The 22,362-nt window shown below is 34.7% G+C and overlaps 1 protein-coding gene across 1 annotated transcript in view; it reads left to right on the top strand.

Annotated features, from left to right (window-relative positions):
• The window catches only part of LOC138708059 (RNA exonuclease 1 homolog), an 84,269-nt gene that overhangs the window by 18,285 nt on the left and 43,622 nt on the right, over positions 1–22,362 (top strand). The window contains exons 4-8 of the mRNA XM_069838187.1: positions 3,948–4,091; positions 8,932–9,100; positions 11,131–11,354; positions 13,091–13,225; positions 17,913–18,048. Coding sequence (XP_069694288.1) covers positions 3,948–4,091; positions 8,932–9,100; positions 11,131–11,354; positions 13,091–13,225; positions 17,913–18,048 — 808 coding nt within the window. The remainder of the gene's footprint in view (positions 1–3,947; positions 4,092–8,931; positions 9,101–11,130; positions 11,355–13,090; positions 13,226–17,912; positions 18,049–22,362) is intronic.

Below are 22,362 nucleotides of genomic sequence, written 5' to 3'. Positions count from 1 at the left end.
GAGCAAGTTTTATTTGATGAGATTCTAATATCGAGTGTTGAGGAAAATCCTCACATTTACGATAAGCGGCGCGCCTCGTATAAAGATGAGAAAATGAAGGAGAATACGTGACTTTCAATAGTTGCATCTTTGAACACTGTTCGTAAGTGAATCATATTTTATTTTCTGTATTGGTTATATTACACACTACATATTCATGCTTCAATTCAATAACTACTGTTGTGTTCATTTTTGTTCTATTACAAATGTTTCTTCTCTAATTATTTTATGTTATGGTAGACTTAAAATAGGTTGTGATAATAAAGATGCATGGGCATATTTATAGCACCGTACCTAATGAAATGTTTCAGTTGAAATTTCGAAGTTGGTTAACCTGTGTTTATGTTGGCTGCCTTGTACTCATGAGAGAACGCCATTAGTCAGTTATACACATATAACATCAGAATGCGTAATATCGACTTTACATATCGTCATTGACATTCACATCGATATGCATAGTCGTCTACATTCTCGGTTTATTGTGAATAAAAAATTTTCATATTCACGTCCTCTGCTTCTCGTTTTCATTCTGGTTCTCGTTCCCGGTTTATTGTGAACCAACCTTTAGTTGCAGGTAGCATTACATGGATTGCATTATAATGAATTGAGTTTCGTATAAAATCAGCTGTATTAGGGTGTGGGAATATACTTGAAAATTCTCAGTGGGTCAGTTCTTATAATGCTTGCCATTAAGTTTGAAGTCCATCATTCCAAATCCTGGTCCTGGATGAGAGAACAAAGGAAAAGTAGATAAGAAATCAGATAGGGGTTGAGTCAGAGTAAATTGTAATGACAGAGCATTATCTCATGCCTCCACATTAATTTTGAATTGTTGCACTAATTAGAACCAGGTATCCAGCTGCTAAAGCCATTAGCCAAGTGAAATTGCAGTTAATTTCCTCTGAGCTTAAATTTACATTTTTTATTAAGAGAATCAAGCATTTTTAATTGGAATGTGGCTAAATTGTGGTATGCATGTACAGAGCAGTCCTAATTTTTAATGTGTTACAAAAGATACTGAGTAGATCATTATACTGTTTATAATTTTGAGTATAATTTGATTTTACATGAGCACACGCAAGAGCCTAGAGAGGGTAGTCTGCTTTGCAGACATCTGATCGACACCGAAGTCAGTGGCTGAAGAAGTGAGAGCCCAATGAAGAACGTGAACGTCAATTATTTAGAAAAATATGCTAAGAAATGAAGGTGGGGGAATTTTGAAGGACGGGATTAGGATTATGTTTCATACTAACATTTGTCTTATTGTCCAGGGGTTAACAGACAGTAAAGCACTGCCATGTGACATCAATTCCATTTCATTCAAATTCAATTCCAAATTTCTATATAATTATATAACTGTAATTATTACATCCAGTGCACAGTAATTTTTGTGCATCAAATATCAGGATTCAGTTCTTGTATATTTGAAAGTAATTTGTGTTTCACTAAAAAGTACAATAATGGCCCTCATCTGGGTTACATTGTCATACGTATTTGCATATTTTTCGCAATTTTTCGGTGGATAAAAATTGTTGAAATAGTTTTGTGTGTGGATGCGTTTTTTTTTTTTCTTCCACTTATGGGGATTCCAGACAATTCCTGTGAATCAGTAAGGATGTATGAGATAAGGTTTCCTAACATAAGAGTGCCAAATCCGATAACGTTCATTGCCATGACGAGTATTAGAGACTGGATGTGTGATTCCGGCCTGTAGAAATCGAGGACCACAGCATTGAGAAGATATTTTAAATGCTGAAGTAGAAATTCTTGATCTCGTTGACAAGGATTCAAGCAGAAGCAACAGTGATGTGGCTCAGATGGTTGTATCTCAGTTGCAACCTGTCCACTTCCAGTCTCTCAATAGAATCTCGATTTTTTCCATAATTATTATACAGGGTGGACCGCTCAAATGTACCTAATTTCAATTGTATGTGACTGGTGAATGGTTGAAGATAGAACCTTACGGTAACTTTTATATGAAAGGAAAACTCAACAAGTTTCGAATGCTGTCGGTAGATGGTGCACAGACAGGGTTTCTTTTCGTAGATTGTATTGATTGTCAAATGGCGACACTGGAGCTGTGAGACTTAAGAATTAGGTGCAATATACAGGAGATCCCAGGAAATACGGAAGTATTGGCAACCCTAGTTGTAGCAAACCTCGTCATATGTGGTGGAGGTCGATATATAGAAGTGTCGACCTTAATGATAAATAAGAGTGTGTGCTGAGTAAGATGATCGCAGTTTCCCACCATAATTGTTCAATTTTGTACTGTTATTTAACACTGCTCAAAATGCGAAAATTATGCAAGGACAAAAAGAAATCCAAAATAGATGTTTAAAAATTGTAGTTAAGATTTGATTTGTTTGACGTTCCCTTATTCTTTGACGTGATTACGTCATTATTGGAAACACAAATGGGAAAAATGTCACATCTATAGTGTAGCATGAATGAATAAGTCTGTGCTATATGCTGCTGATGTCAAAGCGCAATCTCGCAAGTGTTGCATAATGTACTTGTAAGTCAAAAAGCAGCAAATGCAAATCTCAATCATATACTTGATAAACAAAAATTAAATACAATAGAAGTATAAAATTATTAGTAGTGTTGTGGGATTTAATCGATTAATCTAATCGATTAATCGATCAATTTCTGTTATAAGATTAATTGATCAAAATATTTAATTGAATAATCAAATGGATTAAAATTAATCGGTTATAGTTGATATTAATTATTATTTTGTTAATACAAACTCATACTAAAAATTCCGACAATATTTCTCTCTTGGAAATTGCTTACTTAAAAGCACAATAATACTGTTATTTTCTAACTGTAATCCAGGTAGCATAGGAAAAATCTTTGCACAAACACTTCAGAAAGAAATGGAGATATGAGGAGTGACCTAATCTACCTCTATTGAAAGTTGAAACACAATGCGAAACCCTTATTAAGTTTTATGGTTTTCCAAGAAAACTTCCACCTTGTTGTCAGTCAGCTCATCTTCCTAGTATATGAAGTACATACTTTTCTTGGATTCGTCCCCCTCATTCCTTATAAAATAGCCATGTCAACACTGTGTGTAAGTGAGAGCATAACTACCTTCTTCTCTTTCTAAAATCTGGTAATTCGATTACAATAGGGACCAGTCTTCTGTTTTGACCACTGTACTGTTGCAGTTTCTGTACTGAGTTTGTATATGAAGGTTGTGTGTTTAGTTTGGTAAAGAAACAAAATCAGTTTTCTGTGTTTTGTGAAAAGTGTAAACTCCATTATGTCATATGAGAATTTGAGAGGTAAACTCGGTGAAACATTTGGATTTAAATTGAACGATCATGGAGAAGTGCTTGACAGAAAAAGTTTTTTCGTGTTAGTGATGCAGGAAACATTGTTACTAAACGTAGAGCGGCACTTAATTCGGAGCATGTGAATGCACTTACATGTTTAAAATCATGGATGAAGCAATATTAACTAGGTGAGTCTTCATACTTTTTGTTATTTATATTTGTCTTAAAAAATTCCCGGAGAATTTGGCACAATAAATTATAAGCCTCATATTAAATATGTTAGTAAGTAATTAAAATAGTTGTTTTGTAATAATTATAACGATAAAATATGTAGAGATATGCAATATTTAATACTTATGCTTATCACAGAACACAAGTTAAATTTAACAATAATTATGTGTTACAGTATATTAAAACATTTTTTCAACCCGATTAAATTCAAATGGTTAATCGATTAAATATTTTGATCGATCAACAGCACTAATTATATTATTAGAAATAAGAAAACCAAACCCTAATGATAAAAAATAATAATAAAATACAAAACAATGAAACATATACATAGTCATTTGATCAGTAGGATTTAAAAATTCCCTGTCACTTTTTCTTTTTTTTTTCTTTCAGAAAACTGTTAGACCTGAGAAGTCTGAAAAGACAGAAGAACAAGAACCGGTACTGTCTGTCAAAAAACGTATAGCCCGTGAAATGGCACTGAATTATCCTCCACAAACTGCTGTACCAGCAAAACAACCACCTAATCCAATGCAGGTAAGTAATGTTACTTGAATTAAAGAGAAGGAAGATCTTGCGAGAAAATATATGAAGCTCCATTCACAGATAGACTATGATGTGGGAATTTGTAATCTAGGATGCCAGAGAGTGTATGTTTTTTCTTTGAATCCACTTTTGGTTCCTTGCTTTTCTTCGTTCAACAACTTCATTGCATATATTAATGCATTATTGTTCTATTGTTCACAATGAGTTCATCATTGAAAGTTGTCATACGCCGATCTGCATGGTCAATCCTCTCTGACATGTAGTCAAGTTGGGGAGGTGAAACGGGATTGATGTGGCAAGATGGCTGTCACTTTGGGTGGGGTGATGATACGAAACTATGGTGAAGTTCAAGGAGAGACTATTTTTAAAATAACATTTGTTTATTACAGAAATAACAATAAAAGTATAACTGTGGTTCCCTCCTAGTTCTGTGGTAAGGTAAATGGGGGAGTCGTGATAGAAATTGATAATTTAGAAATGCGTCCTGAGGCTTCGATGCTTGGAGAGTTATGATGGGTGATAGTAAAGTAAGATTTGAATGAGAGGGAGGTAGGGGTAACAGGAGTGCCTGGGGAAAATGTGCTTGCTCTCATGTGCGTTATGGGGGGGGGCAGGATAACGAGAGAGATGGAATCGGGTTGACTGTTAGTTCTCTTGGTCGAAGGATCTAACACAGCGCCTCGGACAGTGAAGAATATCACTTCAAAACTATATTGTTTTTGCTGTAAGAAAAATCCTAAAGTAAACATAAGCACGTTGCTGTCATACCCGTGATTGGCTCCCAGTCGAAACACTCACACAACGCAGGAAAATATAGTTCGTATTTGGAAACCACAATCTTGTATTATTTGAAAAAAAAATTGAATTCTAGTTGTTACATATGATGAAACATTTAACTTCACTCATGTGTAAAATGCTATGTAAAAGAAAAGCTACTTTTATATTTTGTAATGTACTATGAACGCGGATGAATACCAACAGTAATACCGAGGTAGTCTGTTCTTGTAACAAGCTGGTGTCACTTGAAATCGTAGTTGTTCACGTAAGCACGTGGTACTGAAGTATGGCTTCTGCAACCTCAACTGTCCATTGTGAAGACGTAAGACTTAAAAATAATTTAATTGCAGTAATTATAAAGTAAATGTTTTCTAAGCAAACGAATGCATAGTAGTGAGGTTAGGCCTACTTGACGAGTAACGGGAAATGTTTAACATGAAACAGAATGTACAACAGTAGGCGGGAACACGTACTGAGAATCTATGGCGCCAAACAGTGGCCAATGAAGCCTCACTTCAGTCACGTGCTATTGTTTACATTAGGATTTTTCTTACAGCGAAAAGATTATAGTCATCCAGGTAAATACCTCATATTAACACAGTAAAGAAGTTACAAAGTTAATCAGTGATTATGTAAGTGTTATGTTAGAACAATAAAGAATCATGAATTTGCATACAATGAAATAAATGGCTGTCATTGTATTCCTCAGACTTCTGTTAACAGATTTATGTGTAAAACAAAGTATTTCGTCCTAACTGTACATTATACCTAGGGATTAAACTAGCAGCTTTTAACTTCTTTGATAGTTTGACAGTTTTGCATCGGTTTTACTGTAGTAAACCAATGTTGTGGCATGAAAGAAATCACTTCTGAGTTCAATTTGTACAGGATTATTATCTGCACAAGTACCGGTATTGTTCTTGTTTTCAGCAGTCTGGGCATGTGTAGGCAATGTTATCATTGTTAAATTCTTCTGCCAGTTGCACATTTTCTTTGTATTTCCATTCTTTCTACGTGCACTAAAGGCTCAAGATCCCGAAGTGACGATAATTTTATTTTCCTATTGTTTCTCTAGCCCTGCAGTCTTCACATTATTGCATGTACAGTGAAACTTCCCAATAGGGGACACTGCTGAGGAAAAATTAAATGTCCGTTATTGAGAAGTGTCCACTATTTAGAAAATCGTTAGCATGTAAACAGTACATTAAAATTTCTCATATATATTCAACATTATATATTACAGTACAGTACAGTAGACGGAGAGATTGTGAGATTGTTTACAGTATTCATACCACTTCACCTTACACAAAGAAATCTAGAATTGCATTCTCAGTGTATGATTTTAAAATAACATCTTTTTTTTTTTTTTTTTTTCAAAATTTCACTGACCAGAGTTTTCACACATTAAACTTTGTGGCCAGCTCAAGAACACTTAATTTCTCCTTCTCACTATGCTTTACAATATCTACTTTCCCTTTTAGTGACAAACGTTTACGTTTTTGTAACATTTTTAATGTGACTGTACTTCCGAACACTCAACTTGACAAACTAAGAAAGTACGGACTGCTCACGTACAGTATCACAACTAACAACTGTGTTGCTTATCTTCAATAAAGTACAAGAACGTTCAAATGCACGATAATGATTGTTGCAAAGAATTCCGTTAGAATTCCGTTACTATTCTGTTTAATTTACAACCGTCTTTTTCTTTTTTTGTTTCACACTGTCCGTTATTTGGAAGTCTTAATTGTTGTTAGGAGATACATTTCAGTGTCCACGTCCGTTATTGAGAATGTCCGCTATTTGGAAGAATTTTATCATAAGGGCCAATGTTATTTTGCAGGGGAATTTTAAAATGTCTGCTATTGAGAGGAGTCCGCTATTGGGAAGTGTCCGTTAAGGGAAGTTTCACTGTACTAAGACAGACAAATGTTTGGTTTCGCAGATTAGATATGATTTCATCAATTTTGGACACAGTGTTTTCAAAATTCATGTCTTTTCATAATACTGTATTATCGGTGTTAGCTGTGTAGATGATCTGGCTGATGATACCACCAATATTCAGCATGAGAAAAAATATGGTCAAGTGCCATCTGAGTACTGTACTGGCTTTTCAGTTCGTCCACCACATCTACGCCTCCCGTTGTGAGATTTTAAAATGTTACGATTTCCAGTTTTTCTAGATCCCCTGTTTCATTGTTAATTTTTTCTTATAGTGTAGACTCGATTTTTAGGGCCATAAGGAAGTAGCATCCCAATTTTCGAAAATGTAAACATGCTGCTCTGTTCTGACTTTTATTTTATTAAAAACATAAAATTATTTAGTCACCCGTTAAAAAGTGTTAAAATTTAAAAAAAAGGACAGACGGCCCATTTCGATGTGATGTTACGTCTTCATCAGTGTCTCCTGAAGTACTGGTGATCTTGAATTCTGCGATGTGCATTTGTCTGTTGTAGGGGTGGGGGTGTGTTGCTCTTATGGTGGGGGCTGGTTGTTTGTGTGTTACAACGTATCATGACATCGAATAATGTGTGGGTATTGAACTGTAATTGTGTATTAAGTATATGTTGTGGGTATGTTCTTGTATGTTTATATATTTCGTATTGTTCTAAGATGTTTAACTGTGAACTTTTTGGTGTGATGTGTAAAATTTCCATATCTGTTTCTATATTATTGTAGTCATGATTATTGTTGATAATGTGTTCTGCGTAATTTGATGTGATGTAGGGTTTGGGTATAGCTTTAGTATGTTCATTATATCTTGTATGAAAGGATCTTCCTGTCTGTCCTATGTAAAAATGTGGGCAACTATTGCATATTAGTTTGTAAACTCCAGTTGAATTATATTTATTTGAATGTTTAATGTGATTATTTAGATATTTCTGTGTTGTGTTATTTGTTTTGTATGCTATCTTGTATTTTAGTTTTCTGAATTTTATCCTGACCTAAATGGGAGGATTCTTATTCTTAGCTAATATTTCAACAATATACATTTTCCTCTGAAGTAACTCCATAGCTAATGGCACAGATCTGAAATAATTATCCATCTTTGATTTCTACCCGTGTTGATTATTGGTTCAACAATTCTCTTTACAATCCTGCTTGAATTGTTAAAATTGCAAAGGTCCATTTCATTGCTTGCCAGCATATATTTTCAGATATCTCTGTAAAATGTACGCGCATAAACCAAAGCATATATTCTACGTACGTACCAGTATAATATTATGCTAACAGATTCCAAACTCTGTAGGAGTATATAATCAAAATGGGACCAAATTCTAGAAAAAATAGTTATCCACTGAAAATACTATGTAAAGACGTACAGTACTTTTTTTTTATAAAATAAGGGGAGTTCATATTCCTTCTCGCTCAATTCACATAAAAAATGAAGTTATCTTGTTATAAAACAAAAAAAAAAAGTAACACTTAAATTTATGTCGACAACTTGTTTTAAAATGTGACTTTAGTATCGGGCAATGAGAGAAATGCTCGCAGTTCACACTCGTTCAGATAAAAATTGCCCACAGACTAAAATACTCAGTCTTTACTCAAACCCTTGGATAGATCGATGAACAATACATAGAAAGTCAGCTAGAATGAAAGACAAAGCATGAGTCATTCCCATTCCATTGTAAACTGGAGTTGAAATTAAGTGTGAGCAAAATGTTCATGCAGCGACTACTGGTGGATTAAAAGACATCAAAGGAACACCTAATAGCCCATAAGAAGGAAACTCCAAAAACCAATATTTTCATGATGTTCATGTTTTACATCTGATATATCAGTCAAAGAGATTTTGGATGATTCTCTAGAACAGGAAGACCTAGAAAACAGCAGTAGTAGTTTAACATCCTTCCCATTTAATTGATTTTCATCTTGTATTGATAAAACATGATTACGTTTGAACTTACGTTATCTTAGATGCAAAGAGTCAAATAGTTCATATATTTTACGTTATTATTATTATTATTATTATTATTATTATTATTATTGTTGTTGTTGTTGTTGTTGTGAATAAAAGTTAATACTGTGTTTACTGTCTGGACTTTTAAGGTAATGAATTTAAGACTAGCAAAAATTCGAGAAATTCAGGAAAAGAAGTCTGCTGAATTATCGAGTACTGTTACAAGTGGTGCAGTCAGCTTACCTCACAGACTGAGCAGCAGTATTACCTCTGGTACCATGATTCCTTCTACATCTGCGCCTTCGAGTAGTACTGGTGGTAAGTTTACAACACAATGTCTCACAAAATGAATTGTCATCCTCAAAAAATAAGGACCAACTATACTGAATACCGTTATTCCACACCAAACTGTCACCCACTGACAGTGCAGTGGTTTTATATGTAGTCCAAGATGATTCTTATCACATTTATTATTCACGGAGCCAGACAATTCAAAATGAGCTTCATCTGGCATCATTAAGTGATGAATAATCTTTGGATGATCGTTCACTAAATCAAGAATTGATTACTTAATTCCATTCTTGATGTGAGAACTCTTGCGCAATTTGAATTTTATAGAGGTAACTCGAAACTGCAGCCAATATGCAATGCTGAATATGTTAAGGGCAACAGTTTGTCTGGAACTGTGATTGACAGCAACAAAAACTCTTTGAATGTTTTCCATTGTCTGCACAGTTTGGCCTATGGCCGCAGGTTTCTTCATTTCCTTGCAGAAACTATGGTTCGAAACTTGTGGACACAGTTATTGATAGTGTTGAGATCTGGAACACTTCCATGTTTTGCAATATTTAATGCCACCTGAATAGTCACTGAGACCCAGTTTATAAGAAATATCATTGTGAAGGCCCACCATGACTAGAATATAAGAGTGTTTGACAATAAAATATTATATCATAACATATGAATCACAATATTGAGGTCCACACCTGTGGAGTAACGGTCAACGTGTCTGGCCGCAAAACCAGGTGGCCTGGGTTCGAATCCCGGTCAGGGCAAGTTACCTGGTTGAGTTTTTTTTCCGGGGTTTTCCCTCAACCCAATACAAGCAAATGCTGGGTAACTTTCGGTGCTGGACCCCGGACTCATTTCACCGGCATTATCACCTTCATTTCATTCAGATGCTAAATAACCTAGATGATGATAAAGCGTCGTAAAATAACCCAGTAAAGAAAAAAAAAGCAATATTGAGAAACTCCACATGTCCATTTTTCAAATGAAATTGAGTTATATATGATTTCGTATTCTAAACATGTAGACTTGTGATATTATGAAGAGATGTTATGTTATGTTTTATTTAACGACGCTCGCAACTGCAGAGTATATATCAGCATCGCCGGATGTGCCGGAATGTTGTCCCGCAGGAGTTCTTTTACATGCCAGTAAATCTACTGACATGAGCCTGTCGCATTTAAGCACACTTAAATGCCATCGACCTGGCCCGGGATCGAACCTGCAACCTTGGGCATAGAAGGCCAGCGCTATACCAACTTGCCAACCAGGTCGACTTATGAAGAGAAACCCCACATATTCCCATTAACATTCATTTTAGCTAAAATGTTTAAAAAAATAATAATAATTTGAGAACAAATCTAGGATCTAAGATGTTTTTTGTATCTCCTGAAAAGTTTAGTTTTGTAACATGTGGGGTTTCTCAATATTCCGGTTCATATATCATATCGTCCACACCTGTGGGGTAACAGTTAGCGTGTCTGGCTGCGAAACCAGGTGGCCCGGGTTAGATTCCCGGTCAGGGCAAGTTACCTGGTTGAGGTTTTTTTCTGGGGTTTTCCCTCAACCCAATATGAGCAAATGCTGGGTAACTTTCGGTGCTGGACCCCGCACTCATTTCACTTGCATTACCGTATCACTTTCATCTCATTCAGATGCTAAATAACCAAAGATGTTGATAAAGCATCGTAAAATAGCCTACTAAAATAAAAAAAAATATATCATATCATGTATCATATTATATATATTCATATCATATATATCATATCATATATCATATCATATCATAAATCATATCATATCATATATCATAGCATATCATACCATATATCATATCATAAATCATATCATATATCATATCATATATCGTATAGAAATATTTTAACAGTGAATGCATGATATTCTGCTGTACAACTGACCATGCTGGCTGAAATAGCATACTGATCACAAGGTACTATGGAAGTCCAAACCATGGGTTCATTTTGCCCCAATTTGTACATTGAACCTGAGATTTATACATTACATTTTACCTTCAGTGTAGGGTTATTATTCTCTTTCAGCTCGTGTACGAATTGCACATGTACCAAATGTGTCACTTCTACTCAGTGCCAAAAATAGGATGAAAGAACAATTTGAGAAGCGAAGACAGAGTAGTGCTGCACCTGTGCCTGTGTCTACCTCAAAGAGTGCCTTACCACCAGCTGAGAGTGCAGCAGAACCTTCACACACAGTTAGTCAGACGGTAGCGAAAGGTGGTCAACGTGTAGCTCACAAGCCATCTGCAGTAAGTAACATTTGTAATAATATATATTCATGCTCTTCGTGAATAACGTACATATTGACATGCAGCAAGCGAAATTAAATCATGTTTGATTTATCTAGAGAAAATCAAAACTCGAGTGAGATTTACACTAGTAGAAGAAAGTATATGAAGATTAGAAGAAATAATAAAATATTAATTGACTTATTAAATTCCATTTCACTAATATGTTGGCTTCACCAAAATGTTTGAATGGAGCCGTCATTTTCAGTTGACTGTGTGGTAAACAGAACGATCGCAAAGCATGTTTTATAGTACCGTAAAGAATTTCCAGTTTTAAATGTTGACAAACAAAGAAACAAATGGTAGGGAGATGATAAAAACAGAAGAAACTGTATAAAGATTAGAATAAATAAAGTACTCTAATACAATAAAGTAAATATTAATTGACTTATTCAAATTCTCTTTCACTAATGTTAGCTTCACCAAAACGTTTGAAGGGAGCCACCATTTTTAGTTGACTATCTATGTGGGAAACAAATGATGATCGCAAAGCATGTTTTATAGTACTGTAAAGAATTTTCAGTTTGAAATGTTGGCAAACAAATAAACAAATGCTAGGGAAGTGATGAAAACGAACAAATGCTAGGGAAGTGATGAAAACGAACAAATGCTAGGGAAGTGATGAAAACGAACAAATGCTAGGGAAGTGATAAAATTGTAGTGATAAACAGCCATGATTGGCTGAAACACGTCCTTTCGTATAGTTTTATTGGTGAAAAGTAGTATGACGTAGTAAAAGTGTAATAGTCAGAGTAATTGCAACCGAATTGTTCACATTGTAGTATTGAGAGCCAGGCACCATTTTAAGGTTTATATTTCTGTGATACTTTTTAGTTACACTTCTCATTCTTGGAGGTAGAGAATATCTTGCTTACCCACACAACATCGGGCTGTGTACTTAACACCAACAAAATAGAAGAGAGAACAGATAATTTTAATTGAGCAGTACAGCTAGAACTTGCAAGGAGAGCACACGTTGAGATTACTGATTTTGGTAATCCTGTTTCAGATGGAAATTAATGATGTAAAAAAGGAATAGGGCAAAACCAAATTATGCAATTCTCAAATACTGCTATGTTTTTGACAGCAAGAGTTGCATTCTACCACCTCTTAGACATTATTTTCTTCTTCTTCTTCTTCTGCAAAGGAGCTTTGGTAGCTCTCAGCTTATATGTCAGACTGTTATTAGAGAGATCGAGAGTTCGAGATGAGTCTGACTTGTCTTCTTTCTTGGGTGGAATGGATTTGAGCCAGAATTTTGTTTACTCGAGATCAACTAAATAATAATGAAAATTATGAGAATGGTTCTGAGCCACTTCTGTTTGACTTCACAACTAGTTACTTTTGTTGTGGAGAATGTTGAAGTTGGTAGTGCCTTTAGTAGTAATTGCACATGATTGCATACCTTATTCGAGTGTTTCTTTGTTCAGTCGTTGTATTTTTGGTTCATTGCAATCTTTCCTGTTCATTGCTTCAATCAACTTCGGTTTATTTACCTGTTATTTCCAAGTAACTATTTCCCGGAAATAATTTTGAATAAGACATAGGTTTAAATAATGTTTTCCCTTTAAAATCGCCCATATTTTCACCCCTCAACATACTGCCCTTTCCTCCTGTATCACCCTGTATACCAGGCATAGTGCCTTCTTAGAGGAATAATTTATTCATTATATTGAGTGTTTGTTTTCTTTTTTCAGACTGTTATCTCTCAACCGAAAGTGTTTGGTGAACTGGGAGGTAAGATCCCTGCTAATGTTCGCCAGAGTTACCTGAATCATTTAGTTTCTGAATACACGAAAATATGTCAAGATTCAAATGATGCTTACTCAAAGGTTGGTACTTTTACTTTGATGCTTTTATTTCTGGATTATTACGAGTAGAGTGTGATTATTGTGGAATCTGACATTCTGTGGTTGAAAATTTACGGTTTTGTAAATTCCCTTCCAACAGGGGAAGCAGTTTAAGTTACTTTGTCTCGCAGTTTTGAGTTAATTCGCCTCTGCATATAGAGGTATTGAAACATTATGCAAATTTTATTAATAATGTATGGGGAAGTTTTGCCAAGAGATGACGCCATTGTACCTAAATAGTTGATATTCATCATAAGTTAAGTCATGACCATACCCATATTTCATGCATTAAACTAATGTTATTGGATTAAATGTGTAAGTGATTATATTATGCAAAATTTTATTGTTATTCTGAAACAGATTTATAAATTTCTTCTGTACAATATGGTGAAAAGTCAATTAATTTTTCTAATACGATCATTTTCCTTTATTGAACTGCTTATTCTTTCAAATGGCCAATTGTGTGTCGTGCTTATGAAAAGAATGACAGCTTTGTTTACCCAGAAGTGTAAAAATGAAGTGGGACGAGTATAGATAAAAGTGCATGTGAAAAACTGGTGGTAATTAAGGAAAATAAGCGATTATGAGGAAAATTAGCTAATGCATTCATATATGTAATTGTCAAATAAACAGTAGTTACTAATAAACAAAAAAAGGTGAACGCCAGAGAATTATTTTCATATTTAGGTGCTGAAATATCATATTTACTCGTGGAATTCTCTCTCAAGGTTTTCAGAATTTTTTTTTTCTCGTCATTTTATCTTCTTACATTAGGCAAAATTGGACACCTCTTTTCCCTTCAAGGACATCTTTATGAAGATATTTTAAAAATACACATTGAATATCATGGTTATTATCAATCCCTTCTACAGCGAAAAATGTCAGTGATTCCTCTGATGACACAGAACCTTCGCTCAGCAGTGCAAGAAGGAAGCAGACAACAAAACCAAGAAGGTTACGACTTTCTGCACTGTTTGCCCAGGAGGACCTAAAATGTGTATTACCTGCTTTAATGAAAAACGTACAAATATAATATTTTGTAAGATGTAACTGTGCAAATGTGTAAAGTTCTGTGTTTCAATAAGGTAAATACACTTTTAAAATTAGTTTATTTTTACTAACTAGTTAATTATGGTGGGATTAAAAAATCCATGACCCTAAAATATCCGATAAACCGACATTTGTTTTCAGGGTCATATCAGAACACATTGAATCACTGCTGCAACACTAGTTGTAAGAGAACGTCCCCTTTTCAGTAAGCAACCCAGCAAACAGTTGTGTATTGCATTGAGGCTATAGGGCTGCTTGATTACACTCCGGACATATAGTACACCGGTGACCCGAACCGATTTTAAATAGTGTCATCAGGTCACTGATGGGCTGAAACGAGGGGGAATCCAGACGTCAAATCTCTTCTCTGCGGGGGATGTGTTAAATCGATATGGAAGAATGAACAGAGAAAGTGTCTAGCATATGTAAGGTTTGACATAACGTATAATATGGGAGTATTTGGCATATTATAGGGAGTTTTTATTTTATTTTAGTACGGGTAGTGTTTCAATGAAGTAAAGGTTGTTCAAGTTTATTATGAAGGGGTGTTGAATTAGTGAAGTGGAAAATATAATTAGGTAGAGAAATGCGTGCTGGTTCGAGTACTCATCGGGGGAGAAATTTTCTCATGAAATTTTGGCCAGTGTATGGGACCGGTTCCCACCTATCGTGATGCACTTGGGGAGCTACAATAGGTAGCGAGAACCGGTTGTGAAAACCAGCTATAATGGCTGGGGGGATCATCGTGCTATCCACACAATATCTGCATTCTGGTTGGATGATCGTCCACCTCTGCTTCGGCATGTAAACGTGAGGCCAATAGCCGGGTGGTTGGTTTGGGCCCTTCAAGGGCTGTGGCACCATGGATTATTTTTATTATTAGAGGAAATAAATTCTTAAAGATTGTGAAGTTTAAAAATAAAAAGAGTGAACATGGTATTTTGCAAAGAGAGAGATGAAGGATTGTGAATGTGGTTATAATTATTTTGGAGTGAACACAATACAAAAGTGAACATTTGCATAGTTAAACTGTGAGAAGAAGTGATATAAGAGAGATATTGAGCTGAAGTTAGTGGGAGAGATAGACATTAAGGGGAATGATTTTACTATGGAAAATGATATCAGGTTGAGTTAATTTTAATAGTAATATCAGTATCAATATAAGTTTATGGTTATTGGGGAATAAGAACTGTACTTACCTTCAGGACAAAAATATAATTAGAGAAAAATGCAAATAGATAGTATGGTGTGACCTAAATGCAGAAATGTGAAAGCATCCCATAATTTGTATTGTGGTTATTGACATTAAATACGAATACACATACAAATATACGTTCTTACATTTCACACAGTTGAACTTGTTTACATGAGAAATGAAGGCATTTCTTCTGTTACTTTGTCAACAGACTTCATTTGATTATTCTATTATATTATAAGTAGAGACATTCTCATGAACTTTCGGCTAATGTATAGGACCGGTGCCCACCTAGCATCGTGATGCACTTTGGGAGCTACGATAGGTAGTGAAATCTGGTTGCAAAAGTCAGCTCTAACGGCTGGGGGGATCATCGTGCTAACCACACAATACCTCCATTCTGGTTGGATGATCGTCCACCTCTGCTTCGGCATGTGGGCATGAGGCCAGCAGCCGGCTGGTCGGTCTGGGCCCTTCACGGGCTGTAGCACCACGTATTATTATTATTATTATTATTATTATTAAAGTAGAGACGAGAATTTCATGCACTATAAAATCCCAAATCCCATGCACTATGAAATTTGCATGATCAAGCGAAAAATACATTAAAATATGCACTTTCATTTTTGTTCCAAATTTCTTATTACACTTCACGTCACGTAATTTTTTTTTTTTTGCACAGTTCACAACTAACAACATTTCTAAATTGGTTTCTGTGAGGTTCCTGATTTTGTCAGTCAGTATGTTTTTGTAGGCAGAGAACGACCTCTTTACATCACAAGAAGTTATAGGTGCAAACTTGAATGAACCTTTTTCTGTTATTTAGTTTTTTTTTTCCTTCCTCAATCCTGATTCCTTAAGCTAAAGTAAGGGACATAAAAATCGAGAAACTGAGATGTCTACTCAAAACCATTAAAATATGCATTTAAACCGAATATAATATATATTACATGCATGATTAAGCTGAAAATTGGTTAAAAATCCATTATGCATGGTTTTATCCCCAAAAAGACCAAAACATGCACATATGCACGGAAAAAGAACACATATTTGGAACCCGAAAGTAATGAAATGGATAAGTACTAAGTTTGAGCTATGTTCTATGTTCCTATAAAGACATGCATTTGCATGGAATTCTCGTCTGTAATTATAAGTAATGATTAGAGCCCGGATGTTTAGGCATTTATAACAGTTAAAATAGGCAGGCAAAAAAAGGCAATAAAAACGTATAGAAAAGGCATAATAAATTTTGAAAAAGGCATTACAAATTTTAAAAAGACATAATCTATTTTAGCAATAAATTTAAATGATATCCATACAACTCACATTTTTACTCCGTAGCTGACACATGTTGACTTATAAAAGAGTTTCTTTTTTTTTTTTTTCGTGATTCACTGTCTTTTCACAAACCTTACATAACAAAACTGTTTCATCGGTTGAAAACATATGGGCACTAAATTCACCAATGTAAGTAAGCATGAAGTTTACTTTTCAATGGTTTACTGAATTTAGGAATTCTAGCTAAGCAATCTTATACCTCCTGTCACCCAACAATAACTGACTGTTACTCACTCAAATTTCTTTTTCCTGGAATAATAAACATGTGCAGCAAAAAAATTGTAACAGTAAGATTTTAAAATAATATGAAAAGCAAACAATTGAAAATGCTACGTGACAACTTCTATGAGAATGAGCTTAATATTTAAAATTATAAAGCTGATTGTTGGTATCGTGAAGACATGACAGTATTATATTTGTGACTGTGGATTGTCGATCATTACTCATATTACACCAATAGTATTAAAGCACGATTATTAGCATATTAAGCACCGAAATAAATTACTTTAATTTATTATTGTTAGTAAAGTGAGTCATTGTTTCATATATTTAAATTTCATACACATTCCATTACAATTAATTAGAAAATTGCAAATAAACAAGAAATATTGCTTTAAAATGACAATAAAGGCATTTGAAGAGTTCGCGGGAAAAACGATGAATGTCACATTTCTGTTAAGGATTAGATAATGATCTAATTGAGTCTATAACTGCAAGATGTAGTGCTGTTTCTATAGAAAATAAAGGCAAGGATTACTGTATTCGTGGTGATAATTCTCCTTTTTACCATTTTTCATAAGAACAACATTAAATTTCGTAGTGATCCATAAATTAGATAATGATATCAACCTTAAGAAAACTGTGACATTCATCGTTTTTCCCACGAACTCTTCATTTATTATTGAATTAGCAAGAAACACCTTAAAAAAGCAAAATAGGCAAAATAAAAATTGGCCCTATCACTTTGATTTACCCCAAATCACATTTATATCTGTGAAAATAATTATTTACTTCTACCTAGTAGAAAAGGCATTTTGGCAAACATCCGGGCTCTAGTAATGAGTATGCATTCTCGGTGCATTTCAGGCAATCGAAGAAGAAGCCACCATCTATAATCGGAGTACAACCAGGTCTGTCTATTCCAGCCATATGTCGAACAAAATTAATCGACTTCGGAAGGAAGCAGCTGCAGGATCAGCACCTTCGACTTCGTCATCAGAAGGTTGGTTTTTACGGGAATGCTTAATTTTTAAGTTTGTACTTTCTGTTTTCTCATTGCACACTCCCATATACTTTCTGTGCTAGAATGTGGTTCCATTTTTAGTTACCTCCACTCACAGAGCATTATAGGAATTGAAGGAAACTTCGCCATACCACTACATGCAGTGGGGTTTCCAAGAAAATTTCAAGATGAAGGCCAAGCAATATACTTCAAAACATTTTATACCATCACAAATTATACAGTGTGGGAACATGATTTTAAAATATTTATGATTAGCAGGAGTGAGGTATCTATTAAAACTTGAATGAAATTGCAATAGATTATGGAATGAGAATAAACACACCCAAAACAAAATCAATGGCCTTTCAAGGAAAAGAAATAAAAATAATCAAAATTGTGGTGAATAATGAAATAATAGAGCAAGTGTCATTATTTAACTGTTTAGGGAATATATCAAATTCAGAAAATGAAGACACGGAACAGAAACTACGTAAATATAATGCAGTAAATTTCTGAGATTAATTTTAGGATTTACAAGATTATACCACCAGAGGAATGAAGATATTAGAGCAAAATTAAAAGTTGAAAATGTAACAGAAATAGTAGAATACAGAGAGAATTGGAAACAACATGTTGAAAGAATCCAGAATTCCCGTTATCAAAGTCAGCTCTATCGTACAGACCAATAGGATAAAGAGATCAGGGAAGACCACAAACAAGATGGTTAGAACAGTGAATGGAAACAGACAAGAGTGTCCAAACTGGAAAGTCAGAAAAAGAAGAAGATGAAGATGTGAGGTTTAAATAGTGAGTAACTTTGACACTTTTCTAAGGTGTATTAGGTTAAATTGACTTACATTACATACAGAGTGTTTGTTCTTTGTAATTTGATGTACAACATTGCAGAGACGTATTCCTTGAGTCATTCTACATATCTCTCATATCATTTTCTCCATAATCATCTTCGTTTTGGAAGTTTTTTCAAGTCCAGCATGGTTGTCGCATTTTTGTACATTTACATTGTAAGGTTGCCGAGTAGCAAAATGCTACAAATGCTACTGTGGCTTATACCTGCTCCATCATAAACTTACCCACGGAGTTCATTTAAACTTAACTCTAATTTTGCAAATCTAGCTTTCAAGTAAAGCTCCCTAAGAAGCAGACTTGAATAATTTCAAGGGAAAAATTGTTCCAAGGACAGGTATTGATCTCGGAACAATTTTTCCCTTGTAATTATTTAACCCTTATTTATTCATGTTCAATATGGAGTAAAACAACTTTTTAACGAATATCTAGAGGACTCGTTTTGTAATTGCGGTTTTACCTTGAAAGAAAGGAAGGAGTGAGTGTTAAAAGTGAAAACATCCTTAGAGAATTTAAATACATTATATTTACATTCTTAATGATCATAAATTTACCACAGTATTAGCGAACACATTAATAGTAAACTTTCGCAAACACAAAATCACAATAATTTATTAATAGGGGAGAGTCGGGTAGTATCGGACATCGGGTAGTATCGGACAGTGCGTTTCTTTCATCTACCACCATATGGTAGTGCCTGAATGACATGGTTACTTTTCTCTATGCGACATCAGAGAAACGTAACATTGTCAATCAGGTACTATCATCGTGTGGTAGATGAAAGAAACTCACTGTCCGATATTACCCGATGTCCGATACTACCCGACTCTCCCCTAAATATTGTAATTAAATTTACAGTTTCCACTTGAAAATATACAGTATTATTTCTGCAAGATTACTTTCAATCGAGATATAGATGAGCACTGTCAATCACAATGTACTACCACTAGTTCCACACTGGTATGACTGTACCTTGTACAGAAATCAATCACAAAGATTTAAAATATATTAGGTGAAATATTTCGCTGAAACGGACTGTGTATTCACAAAACCATTCATTCGAATACTTACTTACTTGCAAATGGCTTTTAAGGAACCTGAAGGTTCATTGCCGCCCTCACATAAGCCTGCCATCGGTTCCTATCCTGTGCAAGATTAATCCACTCTCTATCATCATATCCCACCTCCCTCGAATCCATTTTAATATTATTCTCCCATCTACGTCTCGGCCTCCCCAAAGGTCTATTTCCCTCCGGTCTCCCAACTAACACATATATGCATTTTTGGATTTGCCCATACGTGCTATATGCCTTGCCCATCTCAAACGTCTGGATTTAATGTTCCTAATTAAGTCAGGTGAAGAATACAATGCGTGCAGTTCTGCGTTGTGTAACTTTCTCCATTCGCCTGTAACTTCATCCCTCTTAGCCCCAAATATTTTCCTAAGAACTTTATTCTCAAACACCCTTAATATCTGTTCCTCTCTCAAAGTGAGAGTCCAAGTTTCACAACCGTACAGAACAACCGGTAATATAACTGTTTTATAAATTCTAACTTTCAGATTTTTTGACAGCAGACTAGATGACAAAAGCTTCTCAACCGAATAATAACAGGCATTTCCCATATTTATTCTGTGTTTAATTTTCTCTTGAGTGTCATTTATATTTGTTACTGTTGCTCCAAGATATTTGAATTTTTTCTCCTCTTCGAAGGATAAATCTCCAATTTTTATATTTCCATTTCGTACAATGTTCTGGTCACGAGACATAATCATATACTTTGTCTTTTCGGGATTTACTTCCAAACCTATTGCTTTACTTGCTTCAAGCAAAATTTCCGTGATTTCCCCAATCGTTTTTGGATTTTCTCCTAACATATTCACGTCATCTGCATAGACAAGAAGCTGATGTAACCCGTTCAGTTCCAAACCCTGTCTGTTATCCTGAACTTTCCTAATGGTATATTCTAGAGCAAAGTTAAAAAGTAAAGGTGATAGTGCATCTCCTTGCTTTAGACCACAGTGAATTGGAAAAGCTTCAGATATAAACTGGCCTATACGGACTCTGCCATCTTAAAAGTGGATTTTCCTTAAAACTGGAATAAATTACGTAGCACTTCGCATTACTGCCCCCTAAATGCCTTCATGGCATGTTACGGGGATACCTTTACCTTTTTTACCTTATATTGACATATAGCAAGGAAATGATTTCAGTGTAAAAACTTCACAATGTCGTACTGCATGTAATTAATTGGGAGTATAATATTTTCTTCAACATTTGTGTACCATTGGTCCCAATAAATAATAATGCGTGGCGAACAATGAAAGAGTAGGGTTTATTATTTTAAAATAATTAGTACCCACTACGCGAAATGAAATACTTGTTAGTTTTTTGTTGTTTCGAAATTACTGCAATATTTTTTTCTTCAAGTACTATATACAAGTCATATTAATAAATTATGCCTTACAAACCACTATTTTATGAAGTATAAATGAGTAAGTCTAATGTTTCTTATATTACAATTATAAAATACAGACACTGATAACTGTTTTTTTTTTTCCTTCTGCTAAGTGTGTATAATGTCCAAATGCCTGTTTAATCCAACTCTAGAAGCGCAGAATAGATTATTGTACACTCCTCCAGCTGAGAACTGGAAAGAGCAACGCTTGAATGATGCAGTCTGCACAGACCGGCAATCCACACACATAACTGCACATTTAGTGTCTGATTTCTGGCTTGCCTGCTTTAGACCAATTCCATCCATGTCTGCACATTGTCTTTTATGAAATAACACTGTATTTTTGTCATTCTCCACACACTCATTTACCCAAAGTTTAACAGTTGTCCCATCATTATGACATTAACAACCATCTTTAATGTCAGTATTCAAAGAGTGTTGTGTATTACAGTGGAATTCCACAAATAGACACAGCAATGGTCTGTGTGCGAGATGAGGTACGAACGCTGTCTTTCTACGGAGTACTGCGGACATTGGTAAACATAAGGGCTGTACAATGTTTTTTATGGTGTGCGGACCGAAACATAAATAATTAACGTATATAATTTTAAATAATATATTGTAGTATATGCAGAATATGTAACAAAACAAATCCGTGATTAAGTATAATATATACGTGATACATCTGAAACATAAAACAAACTTCTAGAGGAAAAACTCTCTAAATATATCTTCATTTCAAAACTTCTCACTCTAAATAACTAGTTAATTAAATTGAATTCAATTGAAACCAAAAAAAAAAACACGTAAATTTAGATATCAAGGGGGAAGTCTTAAACAAGGCTTAATTGCATTTTAGATTTCACCTCCCACCCCAGCCACTCCCACTTTGAAATTTCAAATGGCACCCCTATATTTTTATACTTGAATATGAAAGAGTATTCAATTGTTTATACACCACATTAATTTGTTTTCGCATCTTTTCTTTTCTAT

Source organism: Periplaneta americana, chromosome 10 (assembly GCF_040183065.1).
Source record: "Periplaneta americana isolate PAMFEO1 chromosome 10, P.americana_PAMFEO1_priV1, whole genome shotgun sequence".
Taxonomy (NCBI): domain Eukaryota; kingdom Metazoa; phylum Arthropoda; class Insecta; order Blattodea; family Blattidae; genus Periplaneta; species Periplaneta americana.
This window is presented reverse-complemented; position numbering and strand designations above follow the sequence as displayed.